At 35.6% G+C, this 20484-nt stretch overlaps 1 protein-coding gene across 5 annotated transcripts in view; it reads left to right on the top strand.

Moving 5' to 3' along the window:
• The window catches only part of ARL13B (ADP ribosylation factor like GTPase 13B), a 42945-nt gene that overhangs the window by 16528 nt on the left and 5933 nt on the right, over positions 1–20484 (top strand). For all 5 annotated transcript variants that reach the window (XM_050914351.1, XM_050914342.1, XM_050914358.1 and 2 more), the window contains exons 4-8: positions 11843–11948; positions 15269–15471; positions 17886–17982; positions 19265–19496; positions 19972–20088. In XM_050914351.1, the coding sequence (XP_050770308.1) occupies positions 11843–11948; positions 15269–15471; positions 17886–17982; positions 19265–19496; positions 19972–20088 (755 nt within the window). The remainder of the gene's footprint in view (positions 1–11842; positions 11949–15268; positions 15472–17885; positions 17983–19264; positions 19497–19971; positions 20089–20484) is intronic.

The raw sequence follows: 20484 nt of genomic DNA, 5'->3' as shown, positions 1-20484 counted from the left end.
AAGAGAAGGTTTCTGTTGTGTATGTTTAAGAAAATATCTAAGTTCAACTATTTTTAATTATAGGGAAGACAGTATTTTCCTCAAACTCTACATGAATGTTTTCCTTGGACTATGATCAAGAATGGAAAATTTCAGTAAAAAGTAAAATGTTCAGGATGTTATGGGACTTTTACTTGGGGTCTTCTGGTTAAATCAAATGTGTGTCTTTCAAAGGGCTGTTTAAGCGTAAATGTTAAACAATACAGTAGTATCTCTTGGCTGTTTTCAGAGGTTTCAGGGCAGTCTTCTGAAATAGTAGTGTTTTATAGGTGCATTTCTTCTTAAACCTCAATTCTAAAGATTTTTTTTTTCTTAGTAAGTACATGCAGTATTTCTCTATAGTATCCAAAAGGATGCATTTGTAATAACTGCAAAGGATCAATCCAGTAACCTGTCAATATGCAAACGATTTTGTTACATTTGAACAGCTTCAAATGATACTGCTGTGGTATCTCTGCTCCCTTATGCATATTTAAAGTCCCTAAATAGATTTTTGCATAATATAAGTCATGGAGTTGAACAGTGTGAACATGTCTTCCACAGACTTAAATCTGGCTGTCTGCAGGAGGATTAGCTGAAAAACAAAACTTGAAATGCTACAGAGATCAATCGTGAGAAAGAATGTTGATATTCTACCCTAGTGTGGATTTCTCTTACTGCCTTTTTCCCCCCCCCCCTTAATGCCTTAATATCTGAATTGATTGATTGTTGATTCACATCAAGAGAATCCAAAAAGCCTGGCAGTCATTAGAAGTTACGGTAATGTACTGAGACTTGTGATCAGGCAAGCTTGCAAGGAATTTATTGGAAAACAGTACTTTGGGATGGGGAAAATGGAACATGTATTAATCTTGTTACGGTAATTCCTCTTCATTGCCTAGCTTGCTGTGTATCTCCCCACAGCAGATGTCAGGCAATTTCTTCAAGATAACGTTCTTTAGGAATGTTTCAGAGCTGCTTGGCACCACTGAGACTGCTGCAGGGAAAGTTCAGTCTGGGGCATGTGAAAGGAACCAGGAGTGCTAAACAAGGCTTCAGAGAAGTGACCTGAAAATCTGTTTTAGTATAGCCTAACACATCTGTTGACCCATGTTAATTTAGCATGGCTTGACAAGCCTGTGATTAAAAGCAAGTTCTAAGGGCACCGTTAACGCTTATGATGTGAGGTGGCAAGACTTTCTTGTATCTAAGAGAGTGCAAGTAATTACTGAAAAGCTCTAAAACATGCATGCAGTCATTCAGTTACTCCTTCAGAACACAGTACAATTTCTCAAAAGGGCAGTTACCAATTTTTCATATGATTAATCTCCTATGGTTAGAAAGTAAGTTAAACACAGGAGCATAAGAATTATACTGGGCTTCATCTTCAATTTGTGTATCCATTAACAATTGACGTCTACTTTTCAATGTTTTGGGTGCATAGGTCTTGAAATAGCTGTATTCCTGGGGGGGAAAAAAAGGCAACAGAATTGCAAATCTGCAAATAGCCTCAAATATCAGACTTGCAAAGAAGTAAGCAGAAAATACGTAAGATTGCCGTTAATGGAATATTTTTTTTCCTTGTGTAAACATCAGTCTCACTAAAGAGAGGAATGTAAGCAATTGAACACTAGTTTCGTATCTTATATCCTATCGGACTTGCCTTCAAAACCTGCCACTGAACATGCTTGCCAATAAATGTGGTTGATTATACTGGCAACTGAAATGCATGCTGGTTTCAAGTAAATAAGGATATCTTCATGACAAAGATAACCTTGGAAATTGTTGGCTTGACTTCTTGAGTGTTCCACAACAAGCTTTGTGCATATTCTGAGTCCTTGTTGTTGTCCTACATGTTTGTGTATATGTATAGGGGCATGTCCTGTTCTTTTGATTGAGACGAAAGATCTATTTCCTTGAAGTTTTTGTCAATAGAGGGAGAATATGCCTATTCTTTTAGAGATGAGTAAAGGGAATATGTGGACTGAAAGCACTCCAGTGACTTAGTGTGTCCCATACATGCAAAAAAAGATTTTAAAAGATAATCCTTCTGAAGTGATAAAGTAGCACAGCCTCGCACATCCTCATCAGACTTTTTCTTCGTTGAAGGTTGGAAAATCTGGGTTAAAACAGCTAAGAGACTGACTGCAGTAAAGGCAAAGCAAATCAGTAGATGGGAAAGCATGAGCTTGTTAAACTGTAGCTTCAAATTATTGACTGTGTTTAGAAATGGCCCTAAATGCTCTTAGACATGTAAATCTGAAGAGCATCAGTGAGGTTTGCCCATGTTTCTGGCCATTCCTCAGTCATAAATGGTGCTGTGTCGTCTTTTATCTGAACTGTTACTGGTGCTGAAACCATATGTTTGGAGCCAGAATCACAAGCTGCTAGCTGGTCTTTGATTAAAGATAATCTGTAGAAATGGAATTGCTCTAATAATATGTCTGCAATAACTCAGTCAAACTGATATGGCACTGTGCCTTCTCTGTTCACGCTTAGAGGCAATGTAAGATTGAAAACGTAGCCAAAGAACAGACAGGGCTACAGGATGGATTTGGGGAGGAGGTGGCAGGGGTAAAGAAGGGAAAGGAGGAAGAAAGAGGCACAGTTTTGCCCAGTACCTAAGTTGTAATCAGAGTTCAAGGATTACTGATGTGCTTTCATACAGGTATTTGGGGAGAAAAAATAGGAATGCACATGTGGCATTTCAGTTTGGTCACTCTGGCATACCTTATCTTCTAGAAAGGCTTCCCTACCTGCCCCTTGCAGTGTTTTTATCATGCAGATCCACTGGTGATTAAGTTTGTATTTATTATTCTGGTAGGCATCTTTATATGTAGTTGTATATAGTTCACAGGTTCAGAAATGCAATTTTCACATCCTTGTCAAATACATTTTAAGGGTATTGCAAGATTCTTTGCCTTCTGATAACTTTACTGTGTTGCTCATCAGGGTTATGAATCTCTCCAGTCAGACTGATGACATGGGGCTGGGAAAGTCTTTATAGTGACAATTACCTCAGCACACTGACTAGGGGAATAATAGATCCTGATGACTGGACCACCATTATTAATCTGTCATGATGATAGAGTATGTCCTAAATTCAAAGATAATGAATTTGATGGAAATGAAAATTTTTATATTATCTTCTCCATTTTTTAAGGAGGAAAAAAAAAAGAAAGTTGAAAGGTCCTTTTGCTTAATTGCAAAGCAGCCATATAGAATATTCTTCCACCTATCTAATTTATCAGTAGACCCAGTAAACAGGGAGCGTACATCCAAAAATGAGATATGGGCTGCATTAAGTTAAAAGGCATAAATGGATATGTGAAATAAGTAAGTTGATCATATGGAACTCTTGTTACTAGTTGTAATTAGATTTAATGGCTTCTTTTTTGGCTTACCAAAACTCCTGTTTATTTTAATTTCCATAGTTTTGTTCACTATTTCTTGGTTATTCAGCACCTTCGTTAAAATGCCTGACACAAAAGGCTCTGTTTGTATTTGATCTTTGATGCAATTTGATGCAATGCATGCCTTCTTACGTTCATTTTAACATACTGCAGTCCACCAGAAGAAGAGGACTTGCAGATGATCACTGGACAGAATTCTGTCTTTAAGAGCTCTTTGACATGTATGATCTGTGTTCTGCATCATACTCCTTTCTTTACCTCTGCTTAAATAGCTGCTACTTTTTTTTTCTTTTTTATGATTGCAACAAAAATAAGGGTCAGTTTGTTTTCCTGTTCCTTAGTTTTGAGTCCATTAAAGGCACTGCGTAGATGACACTTTCAGGCAACATGTCCCAAAGGAATTTCAGGATACAAGTAATCTTACATATATATTGTTTTTTTTTTTTTTTAAATCCATTTCCAAGCTGCAGTAAAGTTACATTATAGCTCTGTCATATGGTGCCAACAAACCCATATAACTTATTTTTGAGCACAATGGCTCTGAGTAATGTTTGGAGTCATACTCTGGTCTGGAACTTGATTACTGCTTTAAGTGTCTTAAGTTTAGCAACAAAAAATTAGTGAGATGCATACACCATTTAAATGCCTGCAGTTTAAGATACTTACAGTGGTTTGTGGGGAAAACTAGGGGCTTGAGTTGAAATTTCAGTTTGCTCCAAAGGCTGTGCTCTCTCATGTATTCTCACAAGAAAAGAAGGAACTTGTTTGATGGTGTTTTGGAATCTTGCCCTATTACCCGAAGATATATCTTAAGTAACTAAAGCAGGCAATCTTGCTACAGGTTATGTTTAATTTCTCCTTTGTTTAAAAAGTTTCCTTAAATACCTTGTAAAAAAACATGCTTAAACCAAGGATTATCACACAGCAAGGTGGTTGGATGAAAATATCCTCTTAAAGCATCTCTGTCTTAAGATGATAAGTCCTTGGAAAAACATATTTAAAAATAGTTCTAAGTTCAAGTTTCTGTTTGTGGGAAGTGTGGGAGTGGTTCAACAGGAAAATACCAAAGGCAGAGAGCTTGCCCTGGTTATGAGCCTAAAAAAAGATGCCATTATATGTGGAAGGTAGCTAAATTGTATCAGAGTATATACGATATGATAGCGCAAAATCAGTAACATTTTCAGTACAGGGGACTTAAGTGCTAATGAGTATCTCATTCTTAATATTAAAAAATACTAACATGCAAAGGTCATTTGTATTTGTCAGCCTTTGTCTCTGGAAAATAACCTGTAGCACATTGCTGCTGGCATTGCCTACTACGTAACATTGAGAAAATACAATCTGGTTGCTTGTCCCCTTGTGACAATGTTACCCACCATAACTGCCATAAGGCTACCCAGTAAAACCAAAACAACCAGTGTGCAGGAGCATAGAAATGCTGCATTTGAAGCAAGGTAGCTTGGGAGTTCTCTAATTAGTGTGAAATAGATCATGGGAGGTGGAGAAATGTTGATACTGAGTAAAAACATGAGATTCAGATGGAATGAAAACAGGTCTGAATATTCAAGGAGTTCTTAAGATGGGTAAGAATGAGTCCAAAGTTGCTGGAAAAGTGTAACCAAGTCACGCTGCTGGAGTAAGCACTCCAAGGGAGATGTAGAGGGGGAAAATAGACCTTAGTTACTTAAAATAATTCAGATGTTCTTGAGTGCTTGGCCAGAAATCTGTAACACAATCATGTTGTAGGAGATGTAGCTGTCTTGTGTTGATTGTGTGGTGTTGCATGATATGGGAAAGAATCCTGAGAGAGAAGAGAAGGGAATAATACAACATATAGACTAGCATTAGTGGAGTGGGAGAATACAGCAGTTTGTGAATCATCTGTATTACAAGCTTTTATACTTTCGAAGTCTCTACAACTGTCAGTACTTCTCTTACGTTCCAATTAGAAAAATGTGGGGGTTTTTTGCTATTTTATGAAGTATTTGGTTCAAAGATGCACAGTGAATCGGTGGCAAATCTGAGATTGTTCCTTGGAATTTTGGAACCTTTGTTATGAATGTGTGGCTGCAGATGTGGAAGACTTGAGGAAAAGCATCTACCACCATTTCCATGTCTACAGACAGCAATTCTCATGTTCCCTCCTGATACTTTGGGTAATGGAAGGTGGTGAGTTCATGCTCTTGCACTGACATAAGTCACAGTTACGGTGACACATACTGCACCTACAAGTCCTGACTGACAAAACAATGATCTCACTCTGCAAATCAATTAGTGTGTAGATTATTCTCTGTAACTGGTAAGGGAATGGAGTATCCCTTGATTAAAAGCAAAACTGAAGAACTTAGTTAATGTTTTGATGGTGGTTTTTTTTACCTATTAAACCAGAGATTTACTGTCAGTAGTGCTCTTTAAAAGACCTCAGAAATGAACGGTAGAGAGAAGTAAATGTATACATTGTAGATACCTGGGATTATTTGTTTATTTCCAGCAAGAATAATACTAGAAATCAGCACCTTCACTTAATTAGCTGGTGCAAATATGATGGCCACCTGTAGATCACAGAAATCCAGAAAGAAAAGCATAATCTCCTTTGCCAAAAGAACACATAATTAAGGTCCAGATATTTTAAAGCAGTATTTGAAAATAAATTAGGAGCAAGAGAAAGGGCTGCAACAGGATAGAGGGCAGGTGAAATTCTTTCCATTTAATAGGATATACAGTTTGAACTCCTAGTTAACGACTTTGTATTGCTATAATCAGTTTCAAGGTTTTTGTCTTCCTGACAGTAGAATTGCAGGCTCAAAAGTTGTACTGTGCAACATCCCACCTACTTTACATTCCCATTTCATCTCTGTCAGACCATATAGCTACGTATCACAGTCTTGGAACTCACCTGTGGTAAGTGTAAGGATTTCCAGGCAGCTTCTTTAGAAAACATATAGGCAACTTTGACTAAATAACTTTAATGTTTGCCTAGGTATTGCTATATCAAGGTGAAATAGAGTATAAGAAAATAATTCATATTTACAATTTTTTTAAATCCCGTACAAAAATATATGGCAATATCATTTATTGTCATTTCTTTTGGAATTACACATCTGGAAGCTGAACATAATATTCTTGATGTGAGCTCAGACATCTCTTTGGATGCAGCCTATTTGATCAATAGGTATGATTAAACTGATATCAGAGCAGAGTGTGTCAGAGAAGTATGTTTTCGGTAAATAGGAATATGATTCAGACCTGAGGTGAGAATGAGGCCACTTAACCAAAATGAAACAAATTATAATTGTTGACATTCTTGTGACCACTTCAAAAGGTAATATGAGAATGAAGTTGCTGTACAGTTGCCTAGAGATATTATGAACGGGATGAGTTTAGAATCTTATTTCTAACTGTTCTTTTATTTAAATGTGACCTGGAGGAACTGTTTAGGGAAAAGGTTGAGTTAGAAAAAAGTCTCTTCTATCTCCCTGCAACTGCATGAAAGCAAACTCTTAATTGATGTTTGCAGACAGATAATCTTGTAGCACTTTATTCACCGGTTTTTCATTATAGCTTACCTTAATATACAAAGGATTGTTATGCATAAGAGTTGAAGGCATGAAAAGCAAACTAAAGAAACGAAATAAGCCAGTTTATTTGAGAAAGAGCCTAGTGTCAATCCGTAAAAAGTTACTGATGGGTTTGTAATTGTTGTCAACAATCCAGAAGGTGCAGGGGCTTAGAGTGCTAAAGAAGAATGTTGTTTAAGATATGTTAACACCCACCATTTGGATTATTTCAGTATAGTTAAAAGCTTTTAAAGGCAATCTGCAAAAAATCTGCAGAAAGAGGGGGCTCAGAGCTTAATCTTAGAGTGCCTTATGGTCTCCATGGGAGACCTGAAACTGTTGGCTGGTTCTCCTATCTGCTGGTTTGTTAAAAAGACCAATAATTTTGTTTTCTGTGACTTCGTCGAAAAGCTAATGAACTGCCAATAACTGAAGAGGAAAGAACAAACAAAACAGTCTGACAAACTGACATCTTTCTGCCTTTTGTGGATCAGGAATTTGACTTTCATGGATGTTAACATAAGCAAAACATAGAGAGACTAACAAAGCTTTTCTTGCTATATTTGCTGAGGCCTCACTTCTCTAGGTTAAAACATCCTACTGATTGCTGTCCACAGGATTGCCCAAGAAAAAAGTTAATAGATGAGAGATTAAATTTCTGAAGGAAAAAAAGGTAGAACAGCATTTTTAAATAGGAGATCGACAATAGACTGAAGAATGCAGCATTGTTCTTTTCCTTGTGTAGACTGCTGTTAAATTCAAAGGTTCTCTCTCTTTATTTTCCCAGGAATGCTAATTCAGTCACTCAAAGCTATGGCTTCTTGAAGTAGCCTTAAAGACTAATGTTCTTGATCTTAGATAAATCATTCTTATAAAGATACATTTTCCTAAAGTTGCTTTTAATCATGTTCATAGTTCTGATACTGTAGTATTTTGACCTCAGGGATGCTTTGCACTTCGTTAGTTTTGATGGCCACCATGCAGGTTTGACCCAAAATTTTGGGTTTGTGATAACTGACTCTGATTAAACTTAACCCCAAAAGGAGCATTTCTGAGACACTTTTACAGATTACCCCCCTCCCAGTGTGTACCCTCTACAGTATTTAGTTTTGTGTTATGTTACTGTGTGAGAATCCCACACAAGTGGAGAGAAATATGTAAGTTGGAAAGTAACAGTGTTTAAAAAACCCCTCCAAGTCTGCAAAACAAGAAAACAAACACATGTGCGCGCACATACCCTCACACAAAATACCCTCTTCCCAAATAAATCCTTTTTGTAACGCTTCTTGGATTTTTGATGAAAAATGAGATACAAATTTATCCATTTCATACTGGATTTTTTTTTTCACGAAATCTTTTGGATTGTAAAGTAAACTTTAATACTGATTATTTTTTTTGTTTTTCCTCTTTGCTCAGTAATTTACATTTTAGAAACAGGTCAAGGAACACACATAGTTTGCATTCAGACTTTGTTTTTCTCTGGCATGTCTTCTGGCTTCTAAGAGAAATATTGTTACTGAACTGTAGATGTCAGTTGTGCCAATGCATACATACACTCCCTTTCCACATTGTTTCCCATGACTTTTAAAATAAAGTTCAAAAGCTCTCTAGTTGCTTAAAAAAAATCCTGCTTGATATAAAAGCAGTTGGTGCCTATCTTTTCTTTATTTCTTCTGTAAAGTGTTTGTTACACTAAAAAGGTTTCAAATATACTTTATGTGAAATTGAAATAAGCCAAGCGTGATTTTATATATGAAAGCTTCTTACTCAGCAAACTTAATGTGATAAACCAACAGACACTCTCCTGTGCTTTCAAGTATGTTTTGATATATACCTCCTACAGTTTTTTAAACATGAAAAATTGCTATATATGAAGTTCTACTGACTTGGAAAATTAAAATCAAGGTCTATCCTTTAAGATAACTCTGACGTATTCCCTAAAGAAGGAAGTTTTATGCATAAAACTTGCCTCAAAACCTGGCATTCCTGTGCCTGAGCAGCAGAGCTCTGAGACTACATTCACCCAGAGAAATATTCAGTTCTTTGCTGGGTAGACATCCATTATTTGTATGTCTTGATACTTAGCCACATTTCCATTCTAAACCACACTACACAGTCTTTTTCTGATACTTGCAACTTTATAAACATTAAGTAAAAGAAAAGTCTTTACCTTTTAATCCTGTGCTGGTGGCTTTCTGTTTTGTCCTTTACAGAGGAACTGCTAAGGTTAAGCTTCAGTATAATCTGAAAAACATTGTTTCGAATATTTGCCTAAGTAATGTGTCTTGAGTGGCATTCCATTAAGTATTTTCTGCATGCCTTCCGCTTCTAGTTCTTATATGGTTGTCCAAGGGTTCATCTTCAGGAGCGGTGGTGTGAGAGAGAAGCTGACTTCTGCAACTGCAGTAGACAGGCAAATTGATTACTTCTACTCGGGGAATCTGGTTCTGCCTGTTTGAAACCCAGCCTTGCTGAGAGGCGGATCACTGCTGGAGCTGCCCAGTAGCAGGAAGTGTCTCGGAGCAGCTCCCTAGATAGAGGCCTTGTAAGCTGGAAGAGGAGCGCTGCCTACCTATGAAGCACAAGTGTAAGTGCAGGGATTGCTTTCTTCTACAATAAAGCACAAAGGGAAAAGGAAGCAAGGGTAGGTCATGGATCTATTAATGCATTTACCTGAAAAGGAAAAAAGAAAACAGCAAAATAATGCCCTTTGTCACAGTATCTTAAAAATATTTTAACTCCATTTAGAAGTTTGACCTAAAGGCTGAAGCGGGCAAGGGTGTACAGCAGGAAATGTATGACCTGTGCAAAACCACTTCAGTTCTTCGGGAGCGTAAGGTGGAGACAGCTATTTGGATATGCTACTTTTCCAGATACAGCACTTCAGCTGTATTTTTTTGAATACAGTCAGTATTGCAACAGGAGTGCTGTGGAGAAAATGGAAGCTAATTGACCAAAAAGACAAATCTTACACGTTTCAAGGTATTAGAGGTTAAAAAATCAGCAGCTACTGCAAGTTATAGGAAATTAGTGTCACATTCGCACTGAGCTATGCAGCTTACCATCATTTCATTCTGCTTCAGCTGTGCTTTGTAGAATGTGCAGTCCAATAACGTAGTAAATAGTGTGGTTATTTGATCTTCAGGTGAGAAAGGAGTAGGCTGTGGCAACAAACACTCTGTTCAGAAATATTTTCTTCAATTAGGTCTGGATGAATTGACAACACTGCTGAGGAATGCTTTTTGAGACTAAGGGGCAGTGCAGTAGGATTTTCAGACTGTGCCAAAGATAGCTTATGTGAAAAAAAAATTGAGATAATTGTTTCCAATCTTTTAATTACTTTCCATAGCTTTATTGGATTTCTATCTAAATTTCTCCATTTGATATTAAAATTCGCTTGTAAGTGAAATCAGAAAATCAGTGACCAACATGACTGCAAGTTTACTTTTTTAAGTTTCTTCTTAGGGAATACGTCTGCTTGGCTAACACATTCCTAAATACTTAGGTAAACTTACCTTGTTAATCCATCCTACCTTCTTGGTTGTTGACCAATTTAAATCCATTTTAATCAAGAAATTGAGGTCTTGAGGATAGTCAAGTCCTGTGAGTTTCATGAAAATTATTACTTGGATAGCTGAGAGAAATCCCCATAAGGGAAAAGATTTTCCCTTTCTGTGAGAGGTGGTTCCATACAGGTTTCGGCAGTCACCCTTACTTTTTCTTACGTGTAGTTGTGATGTACCTTTTAGGGCTTTAGATTGGAAGCTTTTCCAGTTTAATTTCATATATAGAGGAGTTTTCAGTGAAACATTAAAAAATTAGTCTTGATAAGAGGAAGTAACTTTAATTTCTGTGGTTAGAACATGGTATCACCAGGAGTTTGCTGAGGTGAAGAACTTAAGCGTTTGGGATGTTTGTAATTCTGGACAGCCCTCTTATCTTTGTAGTAGTTATTGATAACAGTGTTGAAATGAACATAACAGCTTCTGCTTCAGGGTGTATGTCCATATTAAAGTGTAAAATAATGAATAACATTCTTTGGGTGGTAAAACAGATCTGTTTTGTGCCTTTTAAAAAACACATGTTATTGGCTGTAGTGTTGGATGCAGCTACAGAGTGTATGGAAGACAAATCTGATCAAGAACAAGTCCCCCAAAAACTTAAGATGTTTATCTTCTGGAATCCTCCTTGCTACCATATGTCTAAGAAATAAGATAATGATGGTGCTTCGTCTTACAGAATACTTATTTTTTAAGCTATGTATTTTATACACTTTTTTTTTCCTTCCCTCTATTTAATAATAAAGCATGTTTTTTAGAGCCATTCATGCAAGTTCCTCCCTCCAAGCTTTAAGTTTTACTTACGAAGAGCAGGTTCAAAATATTACATATCAAATTGTTTGGCATCAGAGAGAAATTCTGGATAGTAGGCAGACCCGAGATGATCATGAAGCAGTGTTATGCTGGGAAGTGTACCTGGTTTGGGAAGTTGCAAAGTTCTGAACTTTGATCCATAGACTCCAACAGATTGTACTGTGTAGGTTTAGATGTAGAATGGTACAGTCTTCTACATCCATCTTCTTAGCTGTAAAATATAATTGCTTTGTCTATTAATAATTATTAAATAATTACTAAGCACCTTAGTAATAATGATAGTATCAACTGAAAATAGTGCATGGACTAACATGCTTATTAAGTAGAAAGAACAATTAAGAATTAAAGCTGAAACAAGGCATTTTCTCTTTACTTTCTCCTTCTTCCCCTTCTTCTTCCTACTTTTGTCAAAAACTTAGCTTTTGGAGATTTGAGAATCTCTCTCATGTCAGGGTGCTAAGTGTTTCTTTTGATCTTTTAGGCTGGCAAATAAGCAGGACAGAGAAGGAGCTCTGTCAGAAGCAGATGTAATCGAGTCCTTATCTCTGGAAAAGCTTGTCAATGAACACAAGTGTCTATGTCAAATTGTAAGTATATTTTAAGATGCTTCATTTTCTAATATATATGCAAAGCTTGCAATAAAGTGGAAGATTGTGCTGCATAGCATAAAACTGAAACTAAAACCCTGCAATCCCAGCAGAGATACAGTACATATATCTGTTCTGCAAGCAATTCTGCTGTTCACCTTGACATTCTGCTTCTGGATCTGTTGAAGAAATCTTTATAACAAGGATCCTCAAAGTGTACCTGTTGGAACATTCTGAAACCGTGTGAGAATAATTAGTTACTGATGTGGTTTAAAACTTGTTTAATTGGACAGCAAGTTTAGTATTCCACCTTTTTAAAAAGAAGCAGGAAATGGAATTTGCCTACATTGACATTCAGGAAGGATCACTGTTTGGATATGATGTTTGTCTTATTTCTGTTCATAGCTAAAACCATCATTTAGTCTGAGTCACCATCTGGCAAACAGTAAGAACTTAATCTAGTTCCTAGGGCATCTAATTCCCAGCACAGTAGTCACCAAAGAACATTGTTAGAGCTAGTTGCTAGTTAATATTTGTCCTAAAATAACTACATTTCAGATGTAGTATTCACAGTCATGTTAAAAAAAAAAAAAAAAACCACAAAAAAATCATTAAAAAGAGGGGGGAGCCAAAATCAGAAATCTGTATGAAAGCTACTTAATATTGGTCAATATTTCAGATAATTTATTCAAATCAGTAGTCCCTGAAGTTTTCTTTAAGCCTTTGTTTTAATCAACCAGTTTGTTAGTTAACTATTTGTGGGCTTTACTTTTATAATCTTTTTCTAATTGTAATAAGAAACATTTTAAAAGATAATGAGAGTTATGCTGTTATTAACCAAAATTAGAAGGCAATTTTGCAAAAACATTCCAGCTGGTATTTGGGTTTTAAAACTTAAAAAAGACTTTTAATTCCCTAGGGAGAGTTGCAAAATTCATAGGGTAGTATCTATTGCTATTATTTTCTCGAGAAAGTTGAGTTATAGCAGGGCATAGCTATGTTCATTATGTCACGACTCTTTGAGTGCTTTTCTTCAGTCAGTGGACTTTGCACTATGCATATGTAGCAATCATAAAAATAAAAATTGCAAGTTCGCCGGTTTTTTTTTCCAAGGGAATTCTGTGGCAAAAATATTTTCTTGCAACATGTTATCAATATAAAAGACCTGAAAGATTCTAGTGTATTTTTCCAATACTTTAGAATTACTTAATTTATGACATGTTCCAGTAAAATGCTGTTCTTGTTCTCCATTTGTATCTTGGGTGTAATCAACAAAGAAACTAGATCACGTACTCTCAAGTTATTTTAGCTGAAAACAGCTGAGAGTCTTACATACTCAAATGGGCAGCTGCTTTACTAGGCTCATTAAAGGTAAACATGGTCCCAAGTTATTTCAATATGATGACTCATGGGGTGAATTTAAACAGGGGCATTGTGAAACAATATTTAAATGAAATTAGGAAAGGACCAAAAAACCTTTTGTTTGTTCTTTTTCTTATGATTAGTTTTCTTCTGGATCTTTAAATTTCCCCACAAAATATTAAAGCAAAGGGAAGGAGTAATTTGTCTTGCTGTCACACAGTGTCAGTGAGAATGACCTTCCTCTTTTTCTTTTTTAATATGTCTGTATATTCTATATTTCTAATTTTCTACATTTTATAACTGAACTACAGCAACAATAATCTTGGTGCAAACCGAGAAGAAAATTGCCACAGTGCTGTCTATTGTTTTATCTTAGTTTTCTTGGAGCAGCAAGGTATTATTACCTATACATCTTCTCCCTGATTAGGTTCTGCTAGAGAGTATTGTAGTGTTCCATAGTGAACAACACTCATATTTGAACCTTAGTTTAGACTAAGTAGGAATGTATTAAAATGCAAACTAGGTTTGGCACTCTTGGGGGACATAACAGGTCAGAATTATTTTTTTCTATTGTAAATCATACATACCATATCTGACTATGGTGCCATTTAAATGCTTGTCAAATGAAGAGACACAGAGAATTTTTTAGGTGTTGACATTGGAGAGTTAGTCTTTTTTAATCTTCCTTCATTCATGAACACAAATCCTGAACATAATCAGTGTGAAATATAATTTCTTCATGCCAAATACATAGCTGGATCTATTCAATGATTATTCAGAAAACAGTTTAAAAGACCCATACAGTGCTCCAAAACATTCTGGAAAATAGTTCTGAAGAGATCTTGAGAGGTCATCTAGTCCTTTTCCATGTTCTAAGCTAGAATCAAGCCATATCTCTCTTGTTCCAATTAAAGCCCATTATACTTGTCCTCCTGACAATGAACATGAAGAACAAGTTATTCTTTTCCTATTTGCAGTTATGCCTTATGTTTTTGAAGGCTATTGTCATATCTCCTTGAAGCTTTTTCATCTCAAGAGAACCACCCCTGTTCCTTCAATGTTTTCTTACTAGATGTGTTTTCATAATCAATTTTGTCTGAGTTTTCTCACTGTGCTCCTCTTGATTCCTTCCAGTCAATCCACTTCCTTGAATTGTTGCATCCAAGCTAGATAAAGTATTCCAATCTAATTTAGCAATGGGTTTTGCACCCATCTTCCAATAAATTTGCCTAGATCATGTTTCTTTTGCTTGCTGATGAGAATATCATGACAAAAGTTTTACTCCAATCAAGACGCATAATATTTTGCTTCACCCCTATCCACAATACCTGTTCTGATCTAAAAAATTGAGTTGGTTTGACAGTTTTTCTGACAAATTCACACTGGATTTTATTTAACCCCTAGGTGCTTATGAACAAGTCAAACATTCCTTTCATGAACTGAAGCTAAGCTGATTCTCTTTCATCTCATTTTTTCCATTTTACTAGATAAATATAACATGGACTATTTATAAACCAGCAGCAAAACAGACCATAAGTTTTTTGGATTGATAAATTGTATTTCTATATAGATGCATAGATGTGGATGTGTATAGAAACAAGTGTGTAAATATACATATATACACATAGCAGGTGTATATGTAACAGCTGTGTGTATACATAACAGGTGTATATATATGTCTAGAGACAGACATGCAAACGTTTTTCTGTGCAGTGTTCTAGTATTTTTGAAATGGGACTGGAAATAATGGAATTTGATAGAACTAATGTGATTTGTATCTTGGCAAAAAAAGCACCTAAATTTATAGAATTCCTAAATGCAAATTTATTTCCCGTACTTCTCAGTGTTTTGCAAGCTTCACAGTAAACAGTAATTGTTTGGCTGATTTTCTTGTTTTCAGTCAAGGAATGCGATCTGAACTGCAAATACTTTTCCCCTCCTTCTCCTTATATTTACAGGAACCTTGCTCAGCTGTCATGGGCTGTGGGAAAAAAATTGATAAGTCAATAAAAAAGGGATTATACTGGCTTCTACATATCATAGCAAAAGATTTTGATGCCTTAAATGAGCGCATCCAAAGAGACACTACAGAACAAAAAGCATATGAAGAACAAAAGAAACTAGAACGAGCTGAGCGAGTGAGGAGGATACGAGAAGAAAGGTATTGTCTCTGTAATTTCTCCTACCTCCCCTTCCTCCCTTTCTCTAAGATACTTGATTCATTCCTGTACATAGACCTTATGGGAACCAAGCTATCAAGGATTTAAAGCTTACAAGCCAAGAGTCTTCATATTAAAAGTATGGACCTGAATGCTAGAGCCTTTCTTTAAGACCTACAAGTTTTTGGCTCGTTCATCCCCTTTATTTTATTCGCTCTATGCTGGAAATGTACCATGAATGAGAATTACAAGGTAGTTGTGGAATAAATTTGGCCTTGCTAATATAACTTCACAGGAGGCTAACCTAAAAAATAAATCCTGTCATTTAATCTTGTTACCTTCAAGTATGTTCTAAAATAAACTTTTATTAACTTAAGTTAGACTTTGTAACCCATATGTGAATATCAAAGACTAGATGTGAAACTTTATTCAACACTACGCTTAATAAACTTCAGGATATCCAGCAGGTGAGGCATGGAGAGACTTAAGATGATGCAGGGAGGGGAAGCAGGACAAGTGATTTATTACTTCCCTTTAAAGCCCTTTGTGGTCATCAGTAGCCCACCATGGTTCCTATCAGAGACTGATGTGAATCATTTTACTGGGACATTCTTAAAAAATTCGCTGAGCACCCCTGTCCCCCTGTCTGCCTTATATATGCAGAGATTTGTGAGTCTCAGTTAGTGTGAGAAGTAACTGTGAAGCTACTGTGAAGTGTCTTGGCTTGTACTCTTGCTGATTTGGTTTACTTCAGCAAGTAAATTACTTAAGCACATTTTAAACACCTGGAATTTGACACGGTCTTCAAACATATTTCACAAACTTATAAAAAAATCCATATGCTGTTAGTCTGCCAGATGTCTCTGCATAGACAAAACCTTCTGACCATGTTGGATTGTGTTGGATTTATGCCACGTTGAGAGGTGTAGCGAGGAGGACCGACTTTGAAATATGTCTCAAAGAGATTGTCCGATGACATGGGCAGTTTCCATATATTCTGTTCCCTCTCAGTGATCTTGATTGTATTTGTTCACTGGAAGAATTGGATGGGTCTGAATTGGATTAAAGGCTTAAAAGTTTTGCTAAACTTCTTGTGTCTTAGAGGAAAGCTAACTAGTAACTTCTGCTCGTTTTACCTGTAGCTGAGGGCTTGTTTCAGATACGAGAGATGGCATTAACTCTCATTTTCCTGTTTTGCATCAAATCGATTTCATACTCTAAGAAACAGGTTAATCTTGATTCTAGTGTAATTCTGTTTCATTCTGTGTTTTAATAATTCCCCAGACTGCTTTTTGTTCAGATTTCCTTCCCTCAATGTTTTCTCAAAGTGCATTTCCTCCACAATATGTTAGTAGCAATCGTCTTGTTGCAAATGGAAAACCGGAAAGAGAGGTAGTGCCAATAAGTTTTGACATAGCACTGGCTGTTCCTTCCAAGTAGTATGGTTTCATAGGTAGATCGGTGACCTTTTCATTCCCATCTGTGCCTCTGAACAACAGGGTTACTTCCTCTCTCAGTACTTGCAGCTGTAAGGTAGGTGTAACAGTGACTTCCTATGCGCAAGTACTATCAGATCGATTGATGAAAAGTATTTGATGAACATATACTTTATTAATGATATATTATTTAATACATAGTAATTTAATATTTCTTACATAGAGATCTGGTACATAAAAAAATAACTAGTGCTGGTGCAACAACAGTATACTGAGCATTACGTGTCTTTCTGAACTTTTCTGAGTGTAGTTGGAGCAAATATGATTCCCTAACTGTTACTACATAAACTGAACAGTCTGGTAACAGTTCTCCCTTATGTATATTAAGAAGAATCTAGAATTATGAGAAATGGAGGTGTATTAAAAATAGAGGAATAGGTTTTAGATAGTCTGGTTTCCCACCACATAAGTATTTTTCTTTTTTTAAATGCTTGAATACCTTGAAACAATTGTTAGAAAAGATTACCAGTGTGAAAATTTCAGCATGAAAATTCCAGCATACTGTTGAACAATCAAAACCTTCCAGTTACAGATGTATTCTGTCACATATCCTGTCCCCAGAAACTGCTTCTACTTCCTGAAGTGCTGATTGAACATTCTGGCACATAGCAGCATGTGTTTCTACCTCAGCCATAACATATATTTGTGCTTTATTGATGTTAGCCTGTCATTGTGATTTCTGTAGAATAGTTTTCAAAATACAGAAGCATATTGTAAAAATCAGCTGGCATAAATTGGAGGATGAGTTGGATGACCTAATAAGTGTTCTCTATTATGTAAAATTTATGGCTTGGCTTCTTCATAATTCTTTGTTCATCCCCCCTTCTTTCCCCTTCTCCTCCCCCTGTCCCCCACCAAAAAAACCCCACAACCCCCCAAAACACTAAAACAACAACAACAACATAAATCCGACAACAAAGGGAAAGAGAAGAAGGAAGAAGTGTACATGATGAGGAAGACCCTGAGCCTGGGAACTCTGAAAACCCCTTCCAGCCTATATCTGCTGTAATCTCTGAGGTATGAGAATATGTGGAAATCTGGATCGTTTTAGACCTACCACTAACAAATGTCTGAGAGGTAATGAGAAAAATGGTTCATTTAAAAGAACTGTTCTAAGTCTGTATGCACAGCATTTTTTATTTTTTTTATTTTTTTTTTTAAATCTTGACAGTCTTGTTCTGTGTGCATTAAGTCAATGCTTTCACGTTAAGAAAATCCCCTATTATTGATTTGGGGGCAAAAAGTTTTGTAGACACAGTAAAATAAAGATATTGTAAACAGATGACTGAACACATTTCCTAATTAAACTATTGGATATTCAGGAGTGGAAAATATTCAAGGTCTATTAGTTTTTTGTAAAGTGTTTTAGTGATGTAGTGAATCATATAAAATCTCCCTGACTACTTCAACTGTTTAGATTTCTGAGCATAATCTGTTTTCTGTTGAAAACTGAGACAATTGAGAAGTTTTCTTAGCTTTGAAATATGAGAAGCATAATAATATATAAAGTTTCATTAACCTGTGTTTCTGACTTCAGGTAGTTCTTATTTATTGTACCATATTTTTTTTATTCAGTTGACTTGAGATAACATAATCTTAAGAAACACGTAAACTCTCAGAGACTTTTCCAGTAAGTAATTCAAACATTTGCTTCTCTCCAGGACAGAAGCGCCCATATCCATATATCTTGTAAAGTCAGCTACATGCACAATAATACTCTTTATAATAACATACAGAGTAAGAAGAGAAGGGTATAGCTACGAGTATTTCAGAGATGGTGATTTAGTGATATAGAACCTGTGAAAGAGCCTATCATTGAGTCTGTATGACATAACTGGTATTTGTCCAAATCATGGTAGCACTTTCTGGATACTTAAGATCTGTGCATGTGTATTTTGTTTTAACTAAAACATTTAAAAAAAAAAAAAAAAAGATAATTGAAGAGGAAGAAATTAGGAGTTTTCTAACCTTTTGCTCAGGACTGTTGATGTTGTTTATATAGCTAGCATTTTTTTTTTTTGTCATATGACCAAAAAGAAAGCAAGAAAACAGGCTATAAACCTAAAGATCATTTCTTTTGCTGTTAATCCTTTTTTTTTTTTTTTTTTTTTTTTTAAAACTTCCTCTGCACAGGGTATTGGAAATTTAATTTCTTCACCTGTTTGAAAATATTTTCTATGCTAGATGTGGGACAGAAAAATATTTTAGGAATATTTTGATTTTTAAAATAACCTTCCTGTCTTATTAGTCAGTTTACAGCATTAGAAGTTGTTAAAAAAAAAAAAAATCTTTTTGTTAGAATGAAAAACAAATTGAAAAGGAAAAGAAGCGGCAAAGGTTGGAGACTGAAAAGGCTACGATTGTCTTGAAATCGCAAACAGAGCAGGAACAAATGGATGCCCAGCACTTATCAAGTAGCAGTAGCCAAAACACAAATGATAGTAGACTAGAAACGTGCAATTCTACAACTACACAGCTTTTGCAGCATGAAGAAGAGAATGAGCAGCAAGTCTCAGAATGCCTTGACTCAGGTAAAACTACTTCCTTTTAATGTGTCATTTAATGTTATTTTTCACATAGTTCTTCCCTCTGTCTGTATTATTTTTTATGATACCACACGTCAGTTTAATCTATTGAAAACATAAAAATGCACCATTAGGTTATTGTACTGGAAAATCTGCTTTGAAAAAGTGCATGTTTGTTGGTGTGACTGATACTGTAGCTGAAACTAGGTTCATTTTTATCATAATCAAATATGTGGTCTACTTTCCATCAGTACCAAGCTAAGTTGAATTTCTTTATTAAAACATAGAGTTTGCATATATTTTATGCTTACAGTTTATTTTCTGTAGCAAAATGTTGTGTAAATTTTACATTTCACATAATTCTAAGTTTGGACTGAAAACGGTGATGTATCTCACCCCAACATTTGTATTAGAAGATGATCTAAGATATTCTCTGAATATAACTGTATGATATGTAATGCTTTATTTCTGTTTGGTATAGATAACAGTAAGAAAAAAAGTAAAAAACCAAAATTAAAAAGGGGCCACAGAGTAGAACCTGTTAATGCAGAGGACACTGTTCCCAAAAATCCTACACCACCACCAGCTCTTCCACCAGGTAAGTGTACTAACAAACAATAACAGATGTCTCAATTTGTGGTTATTAATCCTTTAAAACATTCATTTGTGAGTGATGAAACTGGAATGGTCTTCATACAGAGATACACTACTAAACCTTACTCTCTAAGAAATCTTTGATGCAGTTTCCCACTTCATGGTACAAACTTTCAGCAGTATTGATTGAGTATTGAAATTTTTAATCACTTTTTCATCAGCGAGTAGTCAAGTTTCTGATTCTTTTTTTGTGAAAATAACAACATCTTCCCACACAGAATAGATCAAGTGATTAAAAATTTCAATATTTTTAAGGATAAATCAGTTTATTTTTAAAGCATTTCATCATTATTCACCATGTATACAATATATTACATACTTTCGGCATTTCTAAATGCTT

Source organism: Gymnogyps californianus, chromosome 1, assembly GCF_018139145.2.
Source record: "Gymnogyps californianus isolate 813 chromosome 1, ASM1813914v2, whole genome shotgun sequence".
NCBI lineage: Eukaryota > Metazoa > Chordata > Aves > Accipitriformes > Cathartidae > Gymnogyps > Gymnogyps californianus.
This window is presented reverse-complemented; position numbering and strand designations above follow the sequence as displayed.